The sequence below is a fragment of the Pseudopipra pipra genome, chromosome 3 (genome assembly GCF_036250125.1).
Source record: "Pseudopipra pipra isolate bDixPip1 chromosome 3, bDixPip1.hap1, whole genome shotgun sequence".
NCBI lineage: Eukaryota > Metazoa > Chordata > Aves > Passeriformes > Pipridae > Pseudopipra > Pseudopipra pipra.
In genome coordinates this window covers 21,892,256-21,914,534 of record NC_087551.1, presented here as the reverse complement: position 1 = coordinate 21,914,534, position 22,279 = coordinate 21,892,256, and the positions used below count along the sequence as shown (strand labels likewise).

General features: G+C 38.9%; 1 protein-coding gene across 1 annotated transcript in view; it reads right to left on the bottom strand.

The window, feature by feature from the left end:
- PTPN14 (protein tyrosine phosphatase non-receptor type 14) overlaps positions 1 to 22,279 on the bottom strand; it is a 112,955-nt gene that overhangs the window by 35,789 nt on the left and 54,887 nt on the right. The window contains exons 4-6 of the mRNA XM_064648244.1: positions 6,104 to 6,201; positions 3,917 to 3,984; positions 886 to 956 (exon numbers count right to left, since the gene is read on the bottom strand). Coding sequence (XP_064504314.1) covers positions 886 to 956; positions 3,917 to 3,984; positions 6,104 to 6,201 — 237 coding nt within the window. The remainder of the gene's footprint in view (positions 1 to 885; positions 957 to 3,916; positions 3,985 to 6,103; positions 6,202 to 22,279) is intronic.

Sequence of the window (22,279 nt, the reverse complement as noted above, 5' to 3'; positions counted from 1 at the left end):
ATTGCAGAAATAGCACTAAAGAGCACAGCGGGTGGGAAAACCTTCCTTTCAAGTCTGTGAGTTAACCCAGATCACACAAGCAGCCCATGGCAGAAAGAGAATAGAACCAGGCCTGCTCATGGCCAGCTTGGAAGCTCTCCCTTTGGTTGCATCAAAGGTCAAGGCTTGCATTGAAGCTCAGACTGAGAATGGCCTAAGACTCAGAGATTGGTATTCATCTTTTAACACCCACTTTGTCATGTAATGGGCAATGTTGCATCCTTCAGATAACATTCCTGTTGCATATGGCATACGGGCACTGCCATTTTTCCCAGAACAGCACTCTAGAGGTTTGGATACATCCACCACTGAAACACCTGGACAACATGAAAGAAGCCTGCTCACAAAGAAAGTTTTTTTACTGAAGGACTAATGCACGCACTCCTAGCGCATTAACTAGTAACACTAGTCTCTTCTCCATGAGACTTAAAACCCAATTCCTGTTATTTTCATTTCCATTACACTAGGAGCACGTGCATCCCCACCTCTCTTGAAAGAGACCTTCGGATCACCCCTGATCAAGTCACGGGGTCTTTCACCATCAGGATTTAAATGAAATCAAAAAGAGAAAGGAGTCTACAACATAGCACAAGTAGTGTTACACACGCTCATTAAACCCGAGGGTGCAAATGCTTGTTTATTTGGCATTAAGTTTCTCAACCATTTTGCATTTACAAGAGGCAGGTGCCCTTTTGTGGTAGATTTAATTAAAAATCCAGTGAGACAAAGCATAATAGTAACATGAATATAGGCTAGTTACACACTGCCAGGAATGCATGGGGGAGGCAGGGAAGTACTACAGGGATGATTAAAAAAAAATCTGAACTTGTAACACATCAAGCTCACCTGTGAGTCCGGTGCTCCTGAGCAACCTTTTGAGTCAGCTCTTCCAAGACAGCTTCATCCTGGTTCCAATCCTGTAAAAATATGAAGTTGCATCAAAAACTACTCAACCAAAGAGAAAGGGGACAAAACAGTACACAGAAATTATGACAGCAGCTATTTTGAGATTGTTTACAGTTCATGCTTTTCTAGGTAGTTACAGAAAGAGAATCTATCACCAATCAAATTTAAAATTCAGAGCATGGGATAATGAAAATGTGCAAGGAGAAGACAAGAGTTCTGATTTTTTTATAACTTTTTTTGGGAGAGTAAAATGATACTGTTAAAAATAGGGATAAGGTGTTTATTATTCCAAAATAGAAAACAGAGTATGGAGCACAGATAAAGAATCTTTTCCTGGATAAGAGCCAAAGAAGTCTTTAGAAACACTTGGAAATCTACAGATTAATATATAGCTTTTAAAACAGTCCAAAATGATACACAGAACACAGATAATGAATTCCTGAGTATTTTTTGTCCCTTCCTCATGTTAAAGGGATTGAAAGTTTTGCTACCTCTTCAAATATGCAATAAAACATACTTTATGCTTGCAAGACATTTCTGAGCAGAAACTTTTATATTCTGCAAATTTAATAAAGTGCAGTAGAAACAATTCTGAAATAATTGGGAGTAAGTTAATAAAGGAAGTCAGCTCATAAATTCAAGGTCAAAAAAAGGAAGCTGGAAAACTTTCTTGCAAAACCTCAAAGTTTTTACATTTATTTAAAAAAGCCTTAAGGCTGCCTGTAATGTACTTAAATACACTGCTTCTTGCTCAATGGGGCCCTCCCCTCTGATATTTGCTTCTGCCACAAAAAAATGTGAAAGTGGTAGCGTGCTAATGAAAAATGGCATGGTGCATGCCTATGCACAGCTACACACCTGTGGGGTGTACTGTGTACATAACTTTGTTCTTTTCACTGCTGAAGAAATGCCATTTGACACACATTGTAGCCTCACAAGATCAAACAGCACAAACATAGCTGCCCCTCCCTCATCCACAAGCTCACTTCACTAATGAATTTATAGCAACGCTCTCGTTCTATGCCCAGGATTCACTCAAATCCTCCCACTTGCTTAGGGACTAGTTTGTATCTGCAGCACTTAGCAACTGTTACTGAACCTGTAGTGAAATATTTACTATTCTATTCTCTACTCCTCCCTAGAAGAGCAAAGACAAGTAGCTAAAGAAATATCTAGAGAAACAGCTGATCTAAGAGTAGGCTTCTAAAGGCTGTAGGAAGCAGACACTTTGCCCATGTTCTTAAATTCAGTAACAGTAGCATGGATGAAATGCAAGATATCACAAAGTGAGCACATGCAAAACAGAAGAGAGCTGATCACACCAGCAGGGAGGCACCTGACTCAAAATCAGAGGTTCTAAGAGATGGGCCCAGAGAATAAAATGCTGAATCACAGAGAAATTAACCACCTGAAAGATCATCTAGAGACCTAAAGCCTCCCCTGTTTTTTTTCAGAACAGAAAAATAGTATCATTATATCCCTGTCAGTGTTCAAGGCCAGGCTGGATAGTGCATTGAGAAACCTGGTCTAGTGTGAAGTGTCTCTGCCCATGGCAGGGGAGTTGGAACTAGACGGTCTTTAAGGTCCCTTCCAACTCAAACCATTCTGTGATTCATTCTATATTGAAAGAACTCAATAATTTACAAAGTGATACCCTGACAACACATTTCTCTGTATATATTTGCAGCCATCTTCTTTCCCATTAAGGCTCTCATACACAACTTGGTAAGTCATCAACTATGCACAAGATCATCAACTACTTATCAATAGATAAGGTGGCTTACCAGAGAAATCCTGCTCCACTAGTCAGGGTAACAGAAGTTTATTAGTGAAAGGTCAATACTGAAGCCACATTCTATATGTGTATTCTATACAAGGCATATTCATATCTCTGTACATTCATTAATTGCCCTTCTTCCTGCTGACTTTTTCAGGTGATATCAAACTGTCTACTGGCTCAAAACTGCACTTTCACTTCAGGACACTGTGCAGATGTCACCTTTTTGGACTTAAGAATGGACTGTCCACTGCAGTTCCTGTACAAAGAGCATTGGTAAGTGGGATGAAATGCTTCTGCAAGTGCCTTTCTCAGGCCTTCAGATTACAGTCAGATGAATCATTCTCCCTCTACCGCTCCACTAATTGCAGAGGGAAACCAGATGCCTTAACTTCCAGGCAGCTAAACTCAGGGCACCCCACCCTGCTTCCAAATATTTTTTCCAGTTAGAAAGAATTCCGTGATCTTTTATATTTTATGAAGCTTACACTAAAAACTTATGCTGATGGTCTTATTCACCTAAGATAAAGTCAGTCTTAACTTCAGCAGCATTTTTTTTTCTTCTCTAATTCATCCTCCCACAGAGGCTCTATGTCATGGACTGCAAGTGCTTGATGTTTGCCACAGAATTTCCAACATCACTAGTGATCTAAACTCCTTCCCTAAGCACTGAAGTTATTCGCTAGTTTCCAATGTAAATTTAAACCAAATTTACAGCACAGTCCCTGGAGAACATTTTGAGAAGACCTGATTCACGCTTCACTTCAGTCCGATAGTCAGCTGATGTAAATGCACATTCTCTTGAAGAAAGGCTGCATGGTTTGCCCTGTGACACAACATTTACTACACCAGCAGCCCTTATCTCCCCTTGATATGCCACATTACTAATACCACGGTACTGCTAATATACATCTTTTTAAATAGCTGCAAATTCTTTTTTGATTTGAAGACGTGTTTCTTTTGTTGATGCCTGATCCTAGTGGAAGCTCGACAGGAACTGAAATTGGGTTGACCTTCCATAGCATAGGATCATTCAGCTGCAATCAAGTACACTGCAGGTTTTGGGGAGCAAAAATTATTTCCACTACTATTAGTTCAGCGCCGGTGCTTTTACTCTGTTATCAACAAAGCCATCTCTGAGGCATGGAGAAATTATTCATAAAAGACCATAAAAGAGAGGGATAAGGAACTCACCATAGGAAACAACACATATTCTCGGAGGAAGTCATGAGATTCAAACTGATTATAGTCTCCAAAATCCGCTGGAAAGAAAAACAAACACAGTTACTCATTTGGGAACTTTCCACACATGTTAAGACCACACTCAACCTTGCATAGATGCTCAATTTCAAGTGGGTGAATTCTCTCTGAAGCCACAACCCAGCACAAAGATTTCTGCTTGTGCTTCAGCTTTTAACATGGAGGTCTGAAAATAATAGTGTTGTTACCATAGATCAAATAACAGCCAACAAGTAATTTCTTTCTTTTGATCCCTAATATAATGACCATTTGCAATGCTTAACCATCAGGAGCACAAGAGTTTCTTTTTCAGTAGCCTTCTTGAACTCAACCCCATTAAAAAAGGCTGAGATTGCTCAGCCTCTTTAAAAATGGTGCACCCTTTTTTCTTCTCCAACGTTTCCAGCCTTAAACAGGCAAAAATAAGTAAACAAAATTTAACTTATCTCTACCACAATTCTATACAGTTGTACAAAAGAAGCTTAATTTTACAGCCTATAAGGTTAAAATCCAGTAGTCAATTTTATTAAAAATTGTCAACAACCAACATGGGGACAGGTTTATCCTTCTGCAGCCAATGTAACAGTACAGGCACTGTGTCAGCTTAACTGAATGGCACACACTTTTCTACTCGCTCTTCTACTTCTCCTACATCTCTTGAACAGGTATTCATCTCCATGCTCACATTCACTTGTATGTCAGGCTAAGGATTCTTGTCTAAATGTCCTTGAAATCATGGAGTTTTGAAAATGCTTCCTTAAAGGCTAAGCTACATTAAAAACTCAAAACAATGCCTGTATTTATCTATCTGTTAAATACACAACAGCTTATATCAAAAGAATATCTTGCCAGGAGGTTTTTATTTTATATTAATTGAACTGCATCAAAGGCCATCTACAAGATTCTCATATTATATAAGATGGAAATCCCCAACATAAATCATATTATCTAAACCTTCTTTCAAAGCTTCTAGACAATTTCGCATATCACAGGATGCCAAAAATGCAGTTTCATTTTGTTTCTACCTCAGAGTTATGTTTTAACATAAACAGAAAGAAATCAAAATGGGCATGTAGGTTTAAAAGAAATAAGTATTTCAAATACCTTTGGTTGCATCATATGCAAAGGACAAATGAAGTAATACAATGTCAGGAATAATAAGATTGACTTGCTCTCAAAATTAGAAAAAAGCTCCAAAAACACAGAAACAATGAAACATATTAAGTATCTATTCAGACCTAACTTACACAGAGGAAAATCTTCATTTACCTAAACTGAAAGATTCATTATGGAATCTTTTACATAAATTTTCCTTTATTAATCAAACATTTCAAGATTTGACAATAAACATTTTTTCCTTAAATTTTTAACCAAGATAAGATACTAAAATGGTATTTCTATTGCTCTAGAAAAGACCATATTAGCCTTATTCTTGACTGAATCTTTAATTTACAGAATCAGATCTTCATGTTTGCTATTTATGTATACACTTCCCCCTCCACACTCAGAGAGCATCCACAGAGCTCGATTATTGAAACTCTACCTTAGGTTCTCATAGTCAGTTGTGGAAAGACAAACATACTTTATTCAAATACAGGACTTCTTCCTCTGCCCATATACATTATATGATCCCACTTTTATTGATGTCCTTAGTAGGCTCAGAGTAAAAATCATGTTGTAAGAAGTAGTTTATTATTAATTTATAACTCACATAACAATTACAGCTATGTGTTTTTTCATACTTCACATAGCACTATACAGCAAAATGAGTTTTTAATTAAAGGCAAAATTAAAGCTGTTGCTGTGCTCTTTGATGTAATTTGCATTTAAAACTAGAGAACGTGAAGCAAATTCATTATTTCAAAGTACTCCGTGGTCAGGGTTGGAAGAATCGGAGTTTTGTTCAGATTCACTTACATGAACTTTACAAATAGGAAAGTTGAACACTGTGATGTGGTCCATCATTCCCTCCCTTAGGGTGTGTTTCATCAACAGCAGTCCACCCATGTACTTTTAAATCAATAGAAAACCCAGCTGTTGTGAGTAGGAGTCATAGAAGGCCTTAGTTAGTGCCCAGTCAACATACAGAACAAACCAAAAGAGCCACTGTTGGAAAAAGGCTGTCAGGTCATGTCATCTTACCCTGCACTGCCAAGCCAGCCAGTCGAATTCCCTGCTCAAATGAAGAAATTAATCGGCCATCAAGGACATCCTTTTTCACTTGTAGGTAATACTGGTATCTACAAACAAAAAAAGAGCATGAATTATAACACCCATATGTTTGCACATTTCCTACAGAAAAAAAGACTGCTGAAAGGAAGAAAAATTCACCCCAAACAGGTCAGGCTCTTAAGCAGCAGTCTGCACCTGGCATCAGAAGCTCCACATTACCAAAACAAATTAATACAATTTCTACACGTACAATGCTTCCAGGTGGATGAAAAGGAAAATAAGAAGTTCTAATTTGTGTTCCCTAGACCACATAGAAGAAACATATCTGCTGGGATTAGTGCTTTCATTTATAGAGGTTACTGAACACAATGCAATCACCAATGCAAAAAAAGGGACTGTTTCATATTTCTTCTGCTCTTTTGCTCCAGTGTCACCATTTTGACTGAAGAAAAACAGTTTTAGCAATATACATTGGTCTGCAGATGTAATTTTAACTGTGGCCCATATAAAGGTCTTTTTAATTAGCATCTTTCATGTGTAAGAATGACTTAGACACACAAATCAAGCAAACCCACCTTCTAATATAATGCACTTTCTGATCTGCAGTAGCTAATCACAAGACAAACTGTAATAGCTAACCACACTAACAGAACTCACACATTTGTAATAGAGTAGATTAAGGCAAATAGGAAGCTTTCCACAAAACCCTTAATGAGTCACTGTCCCCATCCATGCATCCCCTTCTCCACTGAACTGGACCAGATCCATAAGTTGGTCAAAGCTGCATGGGTATGGTAGCAGTCCCTTTGGCATATCAAGTTATAGCCTCATGGAGACAGCTTCGTTATACAGTTGAGTTACAGCAATATACTGATCTCATGCTAAATAACTTAAACTTTTGGTGCAGACATATGTAACTGGTCACATCTGAGATGAAACACAACTCCTTCCCCGCTGACACGCAACTCCTCATCAGGTCTGAGACCAAAGGTCAAGGTACTGTACCAGTGTAGCCACAGTCCACGTGTGCACTCAGCCTCATTCTCCCAACCCCTAGATGCATCTGGGTGGCCCAAGTTATGAACCCCAAAAACCAACAAAGGAGGCTTTTTCAGGCTGTGACCAGCCATGCCAGCCTGGCTGCAGCTGAATCAGGTTAAGAGGTTACTGCATTCTTCAGCTGCATGCATGCTTGCTCCCTAAAATGGAGGGCATCCACTTAAGATGGCATGATTTTAAAAAATAATTGCTTGAGATAAAATGGGGTAGAAAGAAATGATACACAAGCATACCAGCCAGTCCCAGAGACTGCAACCTCTGTGAGGAAGACAGCAAAGAGCAGTTAAAAGTCTGTGTGCAGTAAACTCCTAACTGGGCCCAACTGGAACCAGCACAGCACATCTGAGCTTACCTTTGAACCTTTTAGCAAAGAAACTGTTCTGCTCTTATTTTAGAGTGTAAGTTACCTTCCCAGCCCCAACCGTAAAGGAGAACCACTACAACATCACCCCTGTTACAGAGACTTCACTGCCTTAACTATACTTGCAAATGTTACCATTTAATTCTGTGTTGAGGCATTAGAAAAATATAATCTCATTTAAAATGCTCAGATTCAGCTTTCACAAAGCCTAATAAAGATTAAAACTCCAGGGGACTTTGAAATTTGATTGAGAGAGGCAATGTAAAAAGCATATGGCTTCTCAGCTTGAGCCCTGTGCTTCAGCCACAAGTTTCACACTTGCTTGGTCTAAGAGACAAACGAGCTTGTTTCCACTTCTTTGCAATGACTAAATCCCAATTCTGAAAATACACATGCTTTCATAAAAGCTTGACATAAGCCACTTTATGAAGTATGCAGGTGAGCAAGTGCTCGCTGAATTTGGTCTTCCAAACTTGTAATCCCAAAAGCAGCTATTGGTGCCTATGCTAAATATACATGTGAGTTACATATCCTAGTCTAACAAGAACAGTAAAATCCACATCTGCCATAAAGTTAGAGCTATTGCTAAACACGAAGTTAAGAGACTGCATGAAAGTCAAATCAAAGTAAACTCTTACAGTGACATCCTAGATCTACAGAAGTCAAGAATGTCACCAGCTTCCATGACAACGTGATTTCAACCACAGTGTCCACATAACTATAAACCACAGAAAGAATTACTTAAGTAAGCATATCACAAAAAATATAATGTCAATGTAGTTACTGTAGTATCAAATATTACGACCTAGACTTTCAAAAGAAACATGATGGGGGGGGTTAGTTGCCATTTTAGTTGCCAATACTTTAGGAAAATTAAGACGGCGAACAACACCCACAATCTGAGAAAGACACCCATTTACAGGCAATCTCACTCAATCATCAGAAACAGGTTGTATTTAAAAATCTTAATACGAATATTCTACAATATTACAGAATCACAGAATGGGTTGGGTTGGAAGGAATCTTAAAGATCATCTAATAAGTTCAGAATTTATTATGTATTGCAGATTGATATACAGTAAGAGTTTAAAGGACATATATAATTAGTGCTCTGACATTAACTAACACGTGTATCCATGACGAAAAACGTCATGGAGAAAGTTGTCAGCTTTCACAGGCTAACGCTCTGAAATGCAATCACCCGCTATGGCTGACACCTGTTTCAATGGAAGTGCCAAAACAAACTGAAGAAGATTGAGGCAGAAACCCATGGACTACACCTGCTTCATCTTTGCCCCTGAACAACAGTGACAAGTGACAACCACCTAAGCAGTCCCCAGTATCTCTTTAGGTAGCTAAATAAAGCACGAAATGGGACATGTCCTTTCCCAAGGCATGAACTAGGGTGGCTAATTCCACTGTCAAGGCAGAGAAGGAGCATACCCTGGAGGAAGCTCCACTACAAGGCTCTAATAACTCCACCAGCCACAGATTCATGGCTCAGCCATGCTGCAAAACTGTGGTCAGACTCCCTGCCCAGTCAATGGAGAGAAGCAATTGGCCCATATTCTGTCAGGGATTTGAGGCTCCTCCATCTGAAATTATGTTAAATGCTGTTATTATGTCAATATGCTAGCTGAGACTGCTCTTTGTTCGCTTGGATTGCAAAAGTAGATTTATAATTTGAGGGAAATCAAACATTTTAAAAATGCTTCAACTATAGATTCACTGAGGAAAGCTGTTCCAGGACAGCAGACAAAACATGCATTTCATAAGCCTTCTATGAGGTGGTTTAGTTGGGAAAGCAAATGGAAAGTGAACAAAAGATAAGTTTGCAATCTGCACCTCCAAATAATAAAAGACAAAAAATTCAAAATTAAGACTTACAAAGCTTCAGTCACAGAGCCATTTTGGCATATTAGGGGAGTGCAGGGCAGAAAAGACACCGCCATAGCCAAGTGGGCTGAGAGCTGAAATCTCCCGCCTTCATTGTCCACTTTGGGTTAAACATTTTTAGCAGAGCCATTGTGTATTCAATATAATAAAAAAGGCTACTGCAGTTTGCCAGCCTGTAGCTAATTCCAAGGGGAATGGGAGTGGACAACAAGTCTAAGCAAAGCCATCATTATAACGATATCATTTCCCACACTCTATTTAGCCAACATACAAAACATTAAAAGTATATTTGCATGTATTGCATCAAAAAGCACACTTTTTATAGAATAAAGAAGCTGCAACTAGACAACTATAAGACAACATCTCAAATCCAAAATAAACATCTGTATTTTAGCAATCCACACTACATGACAGGAAAAAAAACCAACAAAAAACCCCACAAAACCCCAATAGTATTAGTAAGCAGGAGATAAGGGTACTGGTTTAAAATTTAATTGTAATACTCAGATTCAGATTCTGCTACAGCTGTGTAAATGTAGGGAAACTCCATTTGCCCATACAATTCTGCATAGACCTCCCAAGATCAGGGTTCACGTTTGTTCTCCTGTCACTTCAAAAAGGAACGTGAGTGTTTGTATAGTGTCACTGAATTCATTGTACCCTTCCATCACCACTATTTATCTGATGTAAAACCGCTGTTGCTATTTTATACATGCAGAGAATAGCTTCATTAATTTCACCAGTTTCCATTCTTTTCAACAATCAATGTTTCAGATACCAAAAATCACAGAGAATCTGGCCTGATCAATATGGGAAGCGAGACCTTTGTAGAGAAATTAAAGGCTTGTTTACAAAAGTAAGAATATGGGTTAGGTTTGCAGAGTAATTACACTGAGTCTTCAGGATTTTCTTACTAGTGATTTCCACAAAGAACCACACAGCAAATACTTCCTTACCTTAATAATTACTCACTATTGTCAGATATACCAGCCTTGGTAATTAAGCAGCATCCAAATCTGCTAGGAAGTGCACAAAAACAGAAGAAAAAAAATGCTTTTTGCCAAAGGGATTTACAATCTAACTGTATATTTTATACAAAATGGTGAAACGATCAAGTTAATAAGGATTAATACTGTTTGAATACTGTGATGTGATCTGTCTGCATTTTTGTTATTTTTCCCCTGGTTTTACTTTCCTTCTCTGTACATCAGGGACAGGAGGGGGTTTGGAATATACACGTTATCTCTAGTGCAGCAGAAACAACTTAAAAAGCTTTTTCTTTGATCAGTGTGTTTTATCTGGAAGTTTCAAGCTGGTATAAATACTTTACAGTTTCAGTATCAATAAATATTTACCTTTAGTGTATCTGAAAATAAACAAAGCACTACAAAACACGTATTAGTTACTCAAGAGGTACAACTCCTTTAAAATAATCTCTAATGATGCAATTACTGGCATGACTAACTTTTTTATAACTCATTAGGTACCATTTTGGCATCAAGCCTATCTATTGGATAACTGCACAGCTATGTAGCTTAACTTCTTCTCTGAAGGAAAAGAGAACTGCTTTACCATTTCCTATATCCAAAATAAGAAGCCTTTAAGACTCAAAGAAGAAACAGATTGGTCCACAAGTGGTTCAGCTCAAGAATTTTAGCTCTTTTTTCAACTTCAAAAAACAATTGCAATTAGAGTACAATATGATCTTCTAAAATTAGGAACACAATAAAAGTCTCATTGAGTTACAACAACAGTCCAAGTCAGCTCATTTAGGTTTATCTTAGTATGGTAATACACTTCTGAGGAGAGATGCTGCAATGTACACTTGTGCAATAGCGTGCCCATAGGGGAAGCAGTTTCTCCAGAACAGAGGTCTTTTATCATTTACTAAAATTATTTTAAGCATTAGCTTTGATATTGATGTGTCTATTTTACACTTCACACCTTAAAATCTGCCATGATTTTGGCTGTGATACTACTTAGCAACAGGATTCCACAGACACCCATTTGCTACATTTGAAACAGAAGCTCGTTTTTTATTTTAAGGACAGGGTCTTTCATATTTTCTCAGCCTTTGAGTTAGATGAACTCAGCTCTTCAATGGGTAACCAAAGGAACTAACTGATAATGACCAAAAAGTGATTTCTATTTATCTATTATATATTTGAGACAATCATATTACTACTTAATTCTTTACTGCTTTCTAAGAAAAATGTGCTTTAGATGTATTAGCGACCCTTAGCCCAATTTTATAGAGTATCTGAGGCACACAGTTGGTAAAGCTACTCGTGTAAACTTGGGCAGGAATCCATGGCAGATTTGAGAGATGCAGGTTTTATTTCCAAGTCTCAATCCAGAGCACTACTTACTGGATGCTGCTTATTTCAGTGGGTCACTTAATATCCTGCAACAAATCTGACTGCAAACTTGGACTGGATTTTATATGGCAAGAAAGGCAGGCAGGCAGACAAGACTGGTCTTTTCAGATACAACATTCAGTATATTGGCAAAGATGGTGTTATGATTTCTGGGCTTGAGCATTTTAGATGCAAGGATTCAATCAGCACATATTAATCTAAAGACACTTTTAAAAAAAAGAGGTACATAGATTGATGATGTCATTGTCAGTAACACAGTGCTAATGCCTCATCTTTGCCACTTTAAAAATTTAGATGGTGTTGATAAACGGAACATCTCTAGTTCACTTCTCTGGAATTTCATCAACTTCTCTCCCAGCACAAGTCTGATTTTTCACAGTACCAGACAATAGCCATTTTTCTGGGGTTTGTGTTAGAATATAAAAAACAATGGCAGTGCTTCCACTAACATAAGGGTAATATTTTTGGAAGGGTATTATTGAGAACAAGTCTACCACACCCTACTACAGATCTTCAGGAAGATCAGCAGACTTGCCATAAAAAAAAAAGAGAGAAGGAGAAGAAAGAGTCTTTGTCACACATGCAGGAGGAAATTCCTTCAGAAGCTCAAACTGTCAATGCCAACAGTAAAAACATAGTCATAACATTTTGTAGGGTAAGGACTCTTTGATCATAACAACCTTACAGGGTAGGTCAAGGTTAGCTTCAGGAAACTGAGAAATGAAGTTGTTCAAAAGCAGCATCCAACTGCCTCCATCCTGGTTTTCTTTACCAGCTGGATGGAAAACATGACTGAAACTAAAAGCAAAATAAATTAAGTACATGGGAAAATTTGTGTCATTCCTTTCCTCTTTCCTAATGAGACAGAACAATGCTGGCACAGCATCATATTCACATGCAGGACTGGAAGAGGAGCACAGATTAAAACACATATCATTCAATCTCTTTAAAAGCACCAGCTTATAGCTGAAGGGGAGAAGAGGCAACTTGGCTAAAACAGGCTAACTTCCCAATGATGGCCATTTTCCATTTGTTTTGATATGCAACCTGTGAGATAAGGACAAATAATGCACAGCCTGGATGCCTGGCTTGCTCAGTGAGCTGCAATGAGGAACACAGTGAAGGGACAGCTACCTCATTTGACCAGTGAAGTTCCTACCAAAGGCCAATGCCTCCCAAAGGTTAATGGCCAGCTACACAGTCAACTTCTAGCTAGAGCAGGAAATCCTTTGCACACCTAAAAACGGTCTGATGAAACCTTTGCACTGCTTAGTTGTTGTTTACCATCTCTATTTCAGCAGTTTATTACTGAAAGGTTGTTCATTTGCATGCATTCCCCAAAAGACAGTCTACTAAAATTTCAGATCTCCACCTCCTCCAATTCATTACACAGCTGGAAGATTTCAAAAGTAAATGCAAAGTATTTTCAGAGCAATAAGGTTATTGACTGATTCATGCCAGAAAAAAAAAAAAAGGCAAATTTCTGCAGCAAAACTGAGCAGTTAAAGAAAAGAATATGTGTATTACAAATGGAAATCTGACTGTTCAGGAGGACTTTATAACCTCCCACATATAAGCAGTTTCCAGTATAACCTGGTATCAAAGTCTTGTAGGTCTTTGGTGTCCAGTGTTAAACGGATGGCTAGTGAAACCCTCAGCAGTTAGACAGGAGGTATCATCACACTCAGCATCCTTATTGGCAACAAAAGACGGAACTTGGACTGTACAGAAGTGCTCTTCCAGTGTTTTTCTTTTCCTGCCATTTCTGATGGGACACAAGCACAGACATGTAACCCAGGCCTTGTTGCAGCCCGCAGACATGACACAAGCCTTCCAAAACACGCACTCCTTCCATAAGAGGCTTAGCCAGCAGATGCAGCTTTACAGTATCCACCAATTTCTCTCTATTTAAAAGAAACCCCCCAACCACAACAGGTCCATCCTCTGTACTGGTACTTTTTGTTAAGAGTGCATTATACTTTTTTCATACTCCAAGTTCAAATAAACCCACAAATACAAAGTGAAACTTTAAATAAAAAGGCCAGTAATGGCATGCTTTAGCAAGAAAGGAAGGCATGCCACAACCTGATCTTGATTTTCTGCCCTTGAACTCTTGAATTAATTATAACAAATTACAGGGAGCCCCACTACCATTTATAAGCACAATAAACTCCCTTACAACCACCTATAATTTTATCAGAGTTAATCCAAATACCTAAAGAATTATACAGCACAAAACTCCAACATGCCTTTTAGAGTAAAAAAACCAGGGGAAGCCATATTCTGTTTTCTTCTGAGCCCTCTCTCAGCAAAGGCTATGTTTGGTCTCTGCAAACTGGAGTCCAGCAAAGCCTGATAACACCACGACAGAATTCATCTGGAGTGGGATTGCAAAAGTAAAGCAAAGCAAAACAACCAAAATTATATAATGTGAAGAAATTTGTACTTCAGCATTTTCAGCTGAAAAGAACTCCATTCAATGCAAGCATAAACATTACACACAAAAACTAGAATAAAAAATTTGGAGTGAAAAGTTTATTATCTGTACATCTTTGAAAAAAGCAGTGTATCCATTTGGTTTGGGTTGAAGCATGTGCTAAAAGTGTAGGACATGGTTGTCCTACTGACTTCACACTACTCACATCGTTAGGCTTAAAAACACGCTCAACTATGTGCTCATATCTCCTGAACTGAGCAAAACACTCGCGTTTGGCTACAGAGATCCAAAAGTTACAGTACAGGAGACTATTTTTTCTTTTTAGTTTTACTTTCTTTTTTGATTACAAAAAAAAAAAAAAAAGGTAGAACTGAGTTGAGTAGGTGAATTGCAGCAATGCCACATACTGCTTTTCACACACAGACCTCAACAAGGTTGGGGTTTTTTTGGTGTAAACCCATAAGGTCTCACACAACTGCTGCCTCCACTGTCCCCTTTCTACTAACATATTCTCCCCCATTCCCACATAGGAGAAGGCTCTTCCTCCTTGCCCGTGAGCTGTGTGTGGCAGAGGCAGCTATCACACTGGTGTAGGACTCTGGATAGTAAAACAGTTCTACAAGCCATCACCTGTCCTTTGCTGCATGACACAAAACATGGGCTCCAACTACAAATAGGAGCTCCAACCACATATAGGCTTCACCTATATATGGGTGCTCACTCATACGACGTGGCATGCAGCCTATGTGTCACTTCCCACTTGATTACTCACATCCTCAGAACAGCAGGTCCCACACACACAGAGCAACTCATGCGCCCAAATCTTTAGATGGTACAAAACAAAAAAAGTCCATAAATGGCAGCTGTGAAGATCCGTCCTCACAAAGATACAAAAATGAAAAGATGAGCCATGGCTATGTATGCTGAAGACTTCTAAATCTCATGGGGAAGAGGAGCACAGCAAAACCTGTTGTACTTTCCTGATTTGGAACTAGATTTCTGCAAAAATTACATCAGATCCCAAAAAGTTAATAATAGCCAAGATTTACTTCCTTTATTCATATGTGCTGACTCAGTTCAAAATATGCTGTTCCCTGCCCTGAAAAACAAGGCAGCTAACCTTCAAGCTTCATCTAGTGTGGGAAAAGGTGGTTTAAGTTACATATGGAAGCAATATGAGTCAACAGTTTGAAAATTCTCCTGGTAGCCAGCCAGGTTAATGGTCAAGCAGGTTAGAATATTATGCTAAAAAAATGTTGTGAGTTAACTAGAACATATGTATACTCTGCAACACTGAAAATAAATGGATAACTTATATTTTAAATTGGGATTAAGTACATGTATAACTATTCTTTGGATCCAAAACAAACATGAACACTTCTCATTTCCCTATTCTCTCCTCCTTATTGTGCCAATTGGAACAATAAAATAAAATGTATACAACACATATGCCCCATTTCACTTTTTAACATATATATTTTAAATATTTTCCTCCCATTCAGCTCTAAACTCTGGAATGACCCAAGTCCACCAGATTTTTCTGGCTAAATGTACTGCTGTGCACTGATGCAAAAGCTGAACCAGTGAACAACCTGTATGCATATGTAAGCATCCAGAAGCACATCACAAAATAATTGGTTTGTGGGTGCAGAGCAGCATGTAAGTGTATTCAGGTGTTACTTTATTCAAAGAGCAAGTGAACATGTTCAAACTTACAAAAGAATGTGTGCTTGACCTGAACTTTTAAAAAATAATAAATGCTCTGGTAGCCTGCAGTGAAACCTTGTTCATGAATTTATAGAGCTCATTTACAAAATCCTATCAGTGAAACCTTTAGGCAGTATCCCAACCTCACATAATCAATATCTGAGAAAGCTCCATTGATTTAGTGGAATTTTGCCTTGTAGGGAGGTAAAAACCCAGTCCATTGGCTACTGCCTTTTACAGTAATCTGCCCCAGCAATAAAGAAAACACTGCTTGAAATGTGACACAATGAAGTTGCTGCCTATCTATAGGTCATCAGTACAACAGCTTGTATTCCTGTGAAAAGATTGTTGAAACACCTACATTAGTGCTCACTGCCAGCAGAAAACAGGAAAACTCAGGTTGCTTCCATCTGCCAGAGAGCTTGGTGACCCTAGTGTTTCCACAGGAATAACTGAAAACAGTCACCCCACACATCAGCAAATCATGCAATAAAACCACAGCCCAGGAAGTTGTAGCGACCCAGTGAATGCAACCCTGCAAAAGTGAACACAGCTCTGATAACAACAGGAGGTTGCCAGAGAAATATGTCAATCAGTGCCCTGTTGGTTGGGTAAAAGAGATCCATTTCATGAAATGAATAATTATTCTTTGTAAAAGCTTCAAAAACAGCTGAAGATATCAAGTGCAAAAGCAGCTGCCAAAGATAAAACAGTGAACCAGTAAACATCTCACTGCACAGGAATCTGACATCTTCCGACATTGAGATTTCTGCCAAATTCTTGTTGAGATTTTCAGCTGCATAAGGGCCTCCACACAAATGCTTCTTTTAAACACATTTGGAGACTTCAGGATTGTACGGACATCCAATGGCAGCTCCTTTAGCATTATACCTTGCCAGCAAGGCAGAAGAAATATTAAAAGTATTCGGCTGCCTGAAAAAGAGTAATTTTAGAACTAGTTTTCAAGGTTTATGTCTCAGCTACAAGGGAGGGGGAAAAGTTTGCTCCAGCCTGCAGTATAAACCTCAAAATTCAAAAAATTTTATTGAAGACTGGCAGCGCTACTATAACCAAGACTTCCACTGTCTGCTGAATTCTCAAACTTTAAGAAGCAGTTAGAAATCCCAATCAAAAACCACAGATCTGTTTGCTCACATGCTGCTGCTACTGGCTTGACCCTTCTTCTGATGCTGTAGGCAAATTTCAGACATCTATCTGGGACTTCTAAATAGTAGACCAATGAGCCACAGTTCCCCTTTTCAAAACACACAGTAGAAAAGAGAGAATGAATCACCTGCAAAAGTGATGCACAAGAGAAGAATCCTGAATCATGCTGAGGAAATGCCCATTTCTTCTCACTGATTACACAGGAAGTCTAGAGCAACCTTCACTCTTTAAGGCTCCATCAAGAGAAACTACATGACTGAGACAGGACCGATCTGTGTCATGAAGACTTTAAGTAATATATTCCCTAGCAGTCTGTATTTCCCTAAGGAGAAACTGCCAGTCACTGCTACTGCATCACATGGGAAGACAAACAGAATACTAGCCCCAATCTAGGTAACATACTCATCTGTCAAAAACAGTGCCTTAAACTGCACTGGGAGACAAGTCAGCAGCAGCATACCGATCTGTGAGGTACACCCTAATGCTGACCGTGTGCACAGTGCTCCCTAATGAATGGGCAACCTCATTCTGCAGTGACATACATGGCTACTACATCTTAAGGGAAAAATAGGCAGTCAGGTGGTTTGCAACAGTCTAAATGACAAAGGCAGTGAGTGGCTCAGTTAATAGACTACAGGAGGAATTATCCTTTTCATCTTCATTTGAGGAGATAGAAGCGCCCATTAGCCTTTTTGTGAGATTCAAGCAGCTAGGGATGACAAGTGTCTTCCCTTCTTCCACTGTTCTCTTCCTTTCTCCCATAAACCAAAAAAATTGAAGAGAACGCATATTTTTTTCTTAGGGAAAGCAAAATCAGTCCATCACAGTAACTATTTCTGTAGCTGTTATACTAAAATCTCACAGAAGAGAAGAACAGACGTTGTGTATTCAGTACATTTCAGATTAACTTCCAATCTTCTTACTGTTAGCCACAAGTGAGAAATCAGAAAGAGATATCTGTTTTTATGCATCTGTTGGTAGATGGATAAACATGCACAATGCCTTCTCCCAAATAAAGATTTGCTTAATAAGACCCTAATATAAACAGGTCAGAAACAAGCTTTCAAAAGTTGGGCAGGGCAATTTCAAGTGAAGAGGACGATAGGTTGCTCCTCTCTCATAAGAAAACAAGCACCATTTGGCCTTTACTTTGAAACTGTCTCATTTATGCAAACATTCTTTCTATTTAATGGGTAACAAGAGTTTACTTTCTGATTCTCTTGTTTCTCCTCAGTTAAGAAGCAAAAGGAAGCCGGTCTAGTACCAGCATGATACTAGAATTCCATGGTCTTGTTTATTTTCATAAAAGCGCATTAAAATAGGGGCTATTTTTAGGCTAGCAAATTACTTCTCTCATCTCTTCCATGCTGCTAAAAACCAAGTCCTCTGCTCTGTTCAACCTATCAGTTCAGAGGGATGACTGCATATAAAATATATACTGATGCAATGTAACAATACAACCATAAAACTGAACTGCATCCACTTACCAAGCACTTCCAGACCCTAAATATTCTTACCTTTGGCCAATCCCAATGGGAGGTGCTACTAACACCACCTATCTGCTCAAAATCAAGGCCTTTGATGTAGTTTGAGACCACTGGAAACACTGAAAAGGCAATGTCACCGATGCTCTGAAACGCTGCCATTTTTCCAGCACATAGTAGCATTCCCATTTGAAACCAATACTGTCCTTACAAATTTTTAAAGCATTGTAACTGCTGCATAGCAAAGCCAAGGAACCACATTTCTCCTGCCTCTGCTGCTGTTTCAGATTTTTAAGGTACAAGACAACCTCAGCTACTGTAATCTCTTCTCAGTGCTCTCTCTGATGTCAGTAGTGAAAAGGAGACTAGATTTTTAAAAAGCTTTCAAGTTTTTTCTTGGTATATGCACACCAGGAAATAAAAACGTACTTCACCTCCAAAATTATTCACAATTAATTTAGTCCAAATTATCTTTTCTCTTCATGCAATGCAGAGTGCCATGAAGTATAAACGAAAGGAGCAATTCTGCCTGACACAGTTGTTGAGAGTAAATACCTAGACTAGGTTTCTTGTAGAGTTTAAAAGTATAAGTAGATCTAGCAAGGTTGTGTTGTTAAATAGAACTCCAGCTGTGTAAGCAGAAGCTTACTATCCCTACACTTGTGCTCTTGCCTTAAGATATTCTCCAGTTGAAAGAAAGCAAGACACAATTTTCCACTTCATTCCAAAAAGTAGGTAAATTGCAGTTTTCATTAGGTTGTTCTACTGCCAATTACAGCAAGATTTAAAATCACTTTTCAGCACTACTTAAGATAACTGGCTACTAGCACAAAACAAGAAAAGGGGACACATTCAGATCATACAAGCAAACTTTCAACAGATTTTCCATAAATGCACATGCACACAAAATGGGTACTCCTAACAACACAGCTAGGACTATGCAATCATATGTGTGTGTGGCACTGGGAAATCTGACAGGAGAAAGCCAAGGACTAAGAAGAAACAAGATTTAAACAGAAGAGAACTGATGCTCTAGTTTGCCACAGTGCTCCACCTGACACAAGTGCTTGTCACCAAGCAGTGGTGAGGACAGCTTCCTCACGCTCTGAGAAAAAGAAACAGTAGGTGTGACTCATCCTAACATGCATCTTCATACATAAACCAAGCTCTCCAAGCAGAAGTCCATAATTCTAGCCTCATCACCATTTCAACTGTCAGATATCACAAAATAAATATAGAGGCCACTTAAATAGGTTTTGGTTCCTTGCAGGAAGGCAGAAGACTCCTCCTGCAACAGAAGTTTGTAAGACCTTCAAAACAAGTTTCAAAATGCTTAATGTATTTCCTTCTCTTTAAGGATCACTAAATGTCTCAAGTATTAGCTTCAGTCCTGTGGACCTTCAGCTCTTCTTTCTGGAATTAAGGTTCAATCGTGACCACCTCTGTAATCAAGATACATTTTTAACACAGTGGTTTGCAGCCGTGTCCTAATCATAAACAGTCACTTCCTCTGGTGACCAGGAAGAGGACATGAGGAAATGGGATGAAGTTGCTGTAGGAGAAGTACTTACACAGCAGCAGTCAGCAAGAACTGCTCAGCATTCAATGCAAGCTCAGGCCACCCAATCCACCTACAGATTCAGCAAGTGTCTCCAAAGCACACATGATCACGTGGACAAGAATGATAGATACTAAGTGCCTTTTCCCAAGTGCAAATGCCTCCAGTAGCACGATTGGCATGGAAGGATTCAACCCAGACTACCTAAGACCAGAGAGGAAACTCCCCCACTATGTGTAAATGGTGTAACATTACTATATGAGAAGAACAGAATCTCAAAATGTAGCCTTTGCTGCCATTTAAAAGGGCACAACAAAAAAATTTAGAGCACTCCAAAAGTATCTGTTCTACTAAAATTGAATATAGAAATGGGTCCCATCAGGAAAGCAATATGTTAGAACACGTGACTTAGCCCCTGAACACAAAATTAGTATTATTTCCTTACCATCAGATATAAATGTGAATCTGCTTAATGCCAAGACATTCCTGTTACAACATTTCTAACCATCACAGCCACTGCCTTCAAAACACACTAAAGCAAGAATGCAGGCTGAAGTATCCTACACTGTATTTATAGTTATGCAATACTATTTTTTAGAGTTGCTACATATGTACTGCCCAACCACACACATGAAAACACATTCACTTTCTGGTCTAAAAGCACAGTATAATGTAATAGATTAGATCTAAGCATCAACAGTTTCTTAAAATATCTGACACAAAGAGCTCAGCTTTCAATTACCAACACACAGAGAACAAGCTCCCCATTCACTGAAGAAAGTCAGCTGGGAGAAGGGTTTGCCCTCCTCAGCAAATATTTTATAAACAGGGAATTAATGTTGAATCTTAGGTCTGCCTTGAAGGAGTTCTTACTTTTAAGTCAAAGTTTAAACATCCACTAAAATACACATGGAAAAAGAACCAACTCAAGAATATTACTGAAAAGCAAAACAACACATACATTGCAATAATATGAACACAAGAAAACCCAAGCAAACACTGCACATTATTTGTTGTTGCTGTCCTCTAAAAAAAACACATGAAAGCTAATTAAGTATCAGCTTGTTTACAAGGCAGGTACAAGCCTAATGTGTGTGTTTTATGCTGTAGTAGCCACTAATATTAAAAAAGTCTAATAATTAAATCAAAACAATAAAACCATCAAAGGAGCACCAAAATGCAAACATCCCAGACTGTCTAAGCCTGGGTGGCCACCCAAGGCTCGTAGGACTCATCCAGCTTGCATGCAGTTCCAGAGCTGCTCCCTTGCCTGGGCTACATGAGCCCAAATTCCTGCAGCTAGAAGGCAAGGGGGAAGAAAAAAAGAAAAAATATTAAAAAGGCTGACATTATCAAGTTACTCCAGGATCCATTCACAATCTTGTCCAACAGAAGGGCGCTGGGATCCCTGGGGACTCAGGACTCCCTGGGGGTTCACAGCTGCCTCCACTTAGCAATGAATCCCATAGCTTGCCTTCCTCCCAGCCTTGGGAGATACGGTGCAGTTCCAGTCATGAGATGATCAGCACTGAGACCACAAATAAGACTGGGACCTGTAGGGTCAGGCCAGCTGGCAACTGCCATCTGTAACTAAAATAGAATTCTGTTCCAGCAGAAATTTCTTTGCCTCACATTGATTTATAAAATTTGAGCCGTAGAGTTCTTTTTGAGAACCACTGGCATAAAAAAAAAAAAAAATCCTATGGGTCTATCAGTTGTGTAGTAACAAGACAGCCACACAACCAGTCAGAGTCCTTCACTCCAGGCAAGCACAGTCAAGGATGTCTGGAACAAATCTGATGGTACGCACTGTGCTGTTTTTTCCAATGCACTGTGATATACAAAATAATTATTTTGGACAATGAAGCCAAATCAACCACCATGAACTCAAAGGTACAAATAGAGACTTCTCAGACAGCCACAAGCTGCAGGTGTGACCAACCATAAAAACCAAAGCAGCTTTATGTACCTTTACAACCTTAACAGCCAAAAGAGTTCCACATCACTAAGCTTGCCACAAAACCAGGCTGTCACAGAAGGATAGATATATCATATTCAGCCTTAACATAGGAATTAAAGCACAGTGTAAGGTGCAGTGA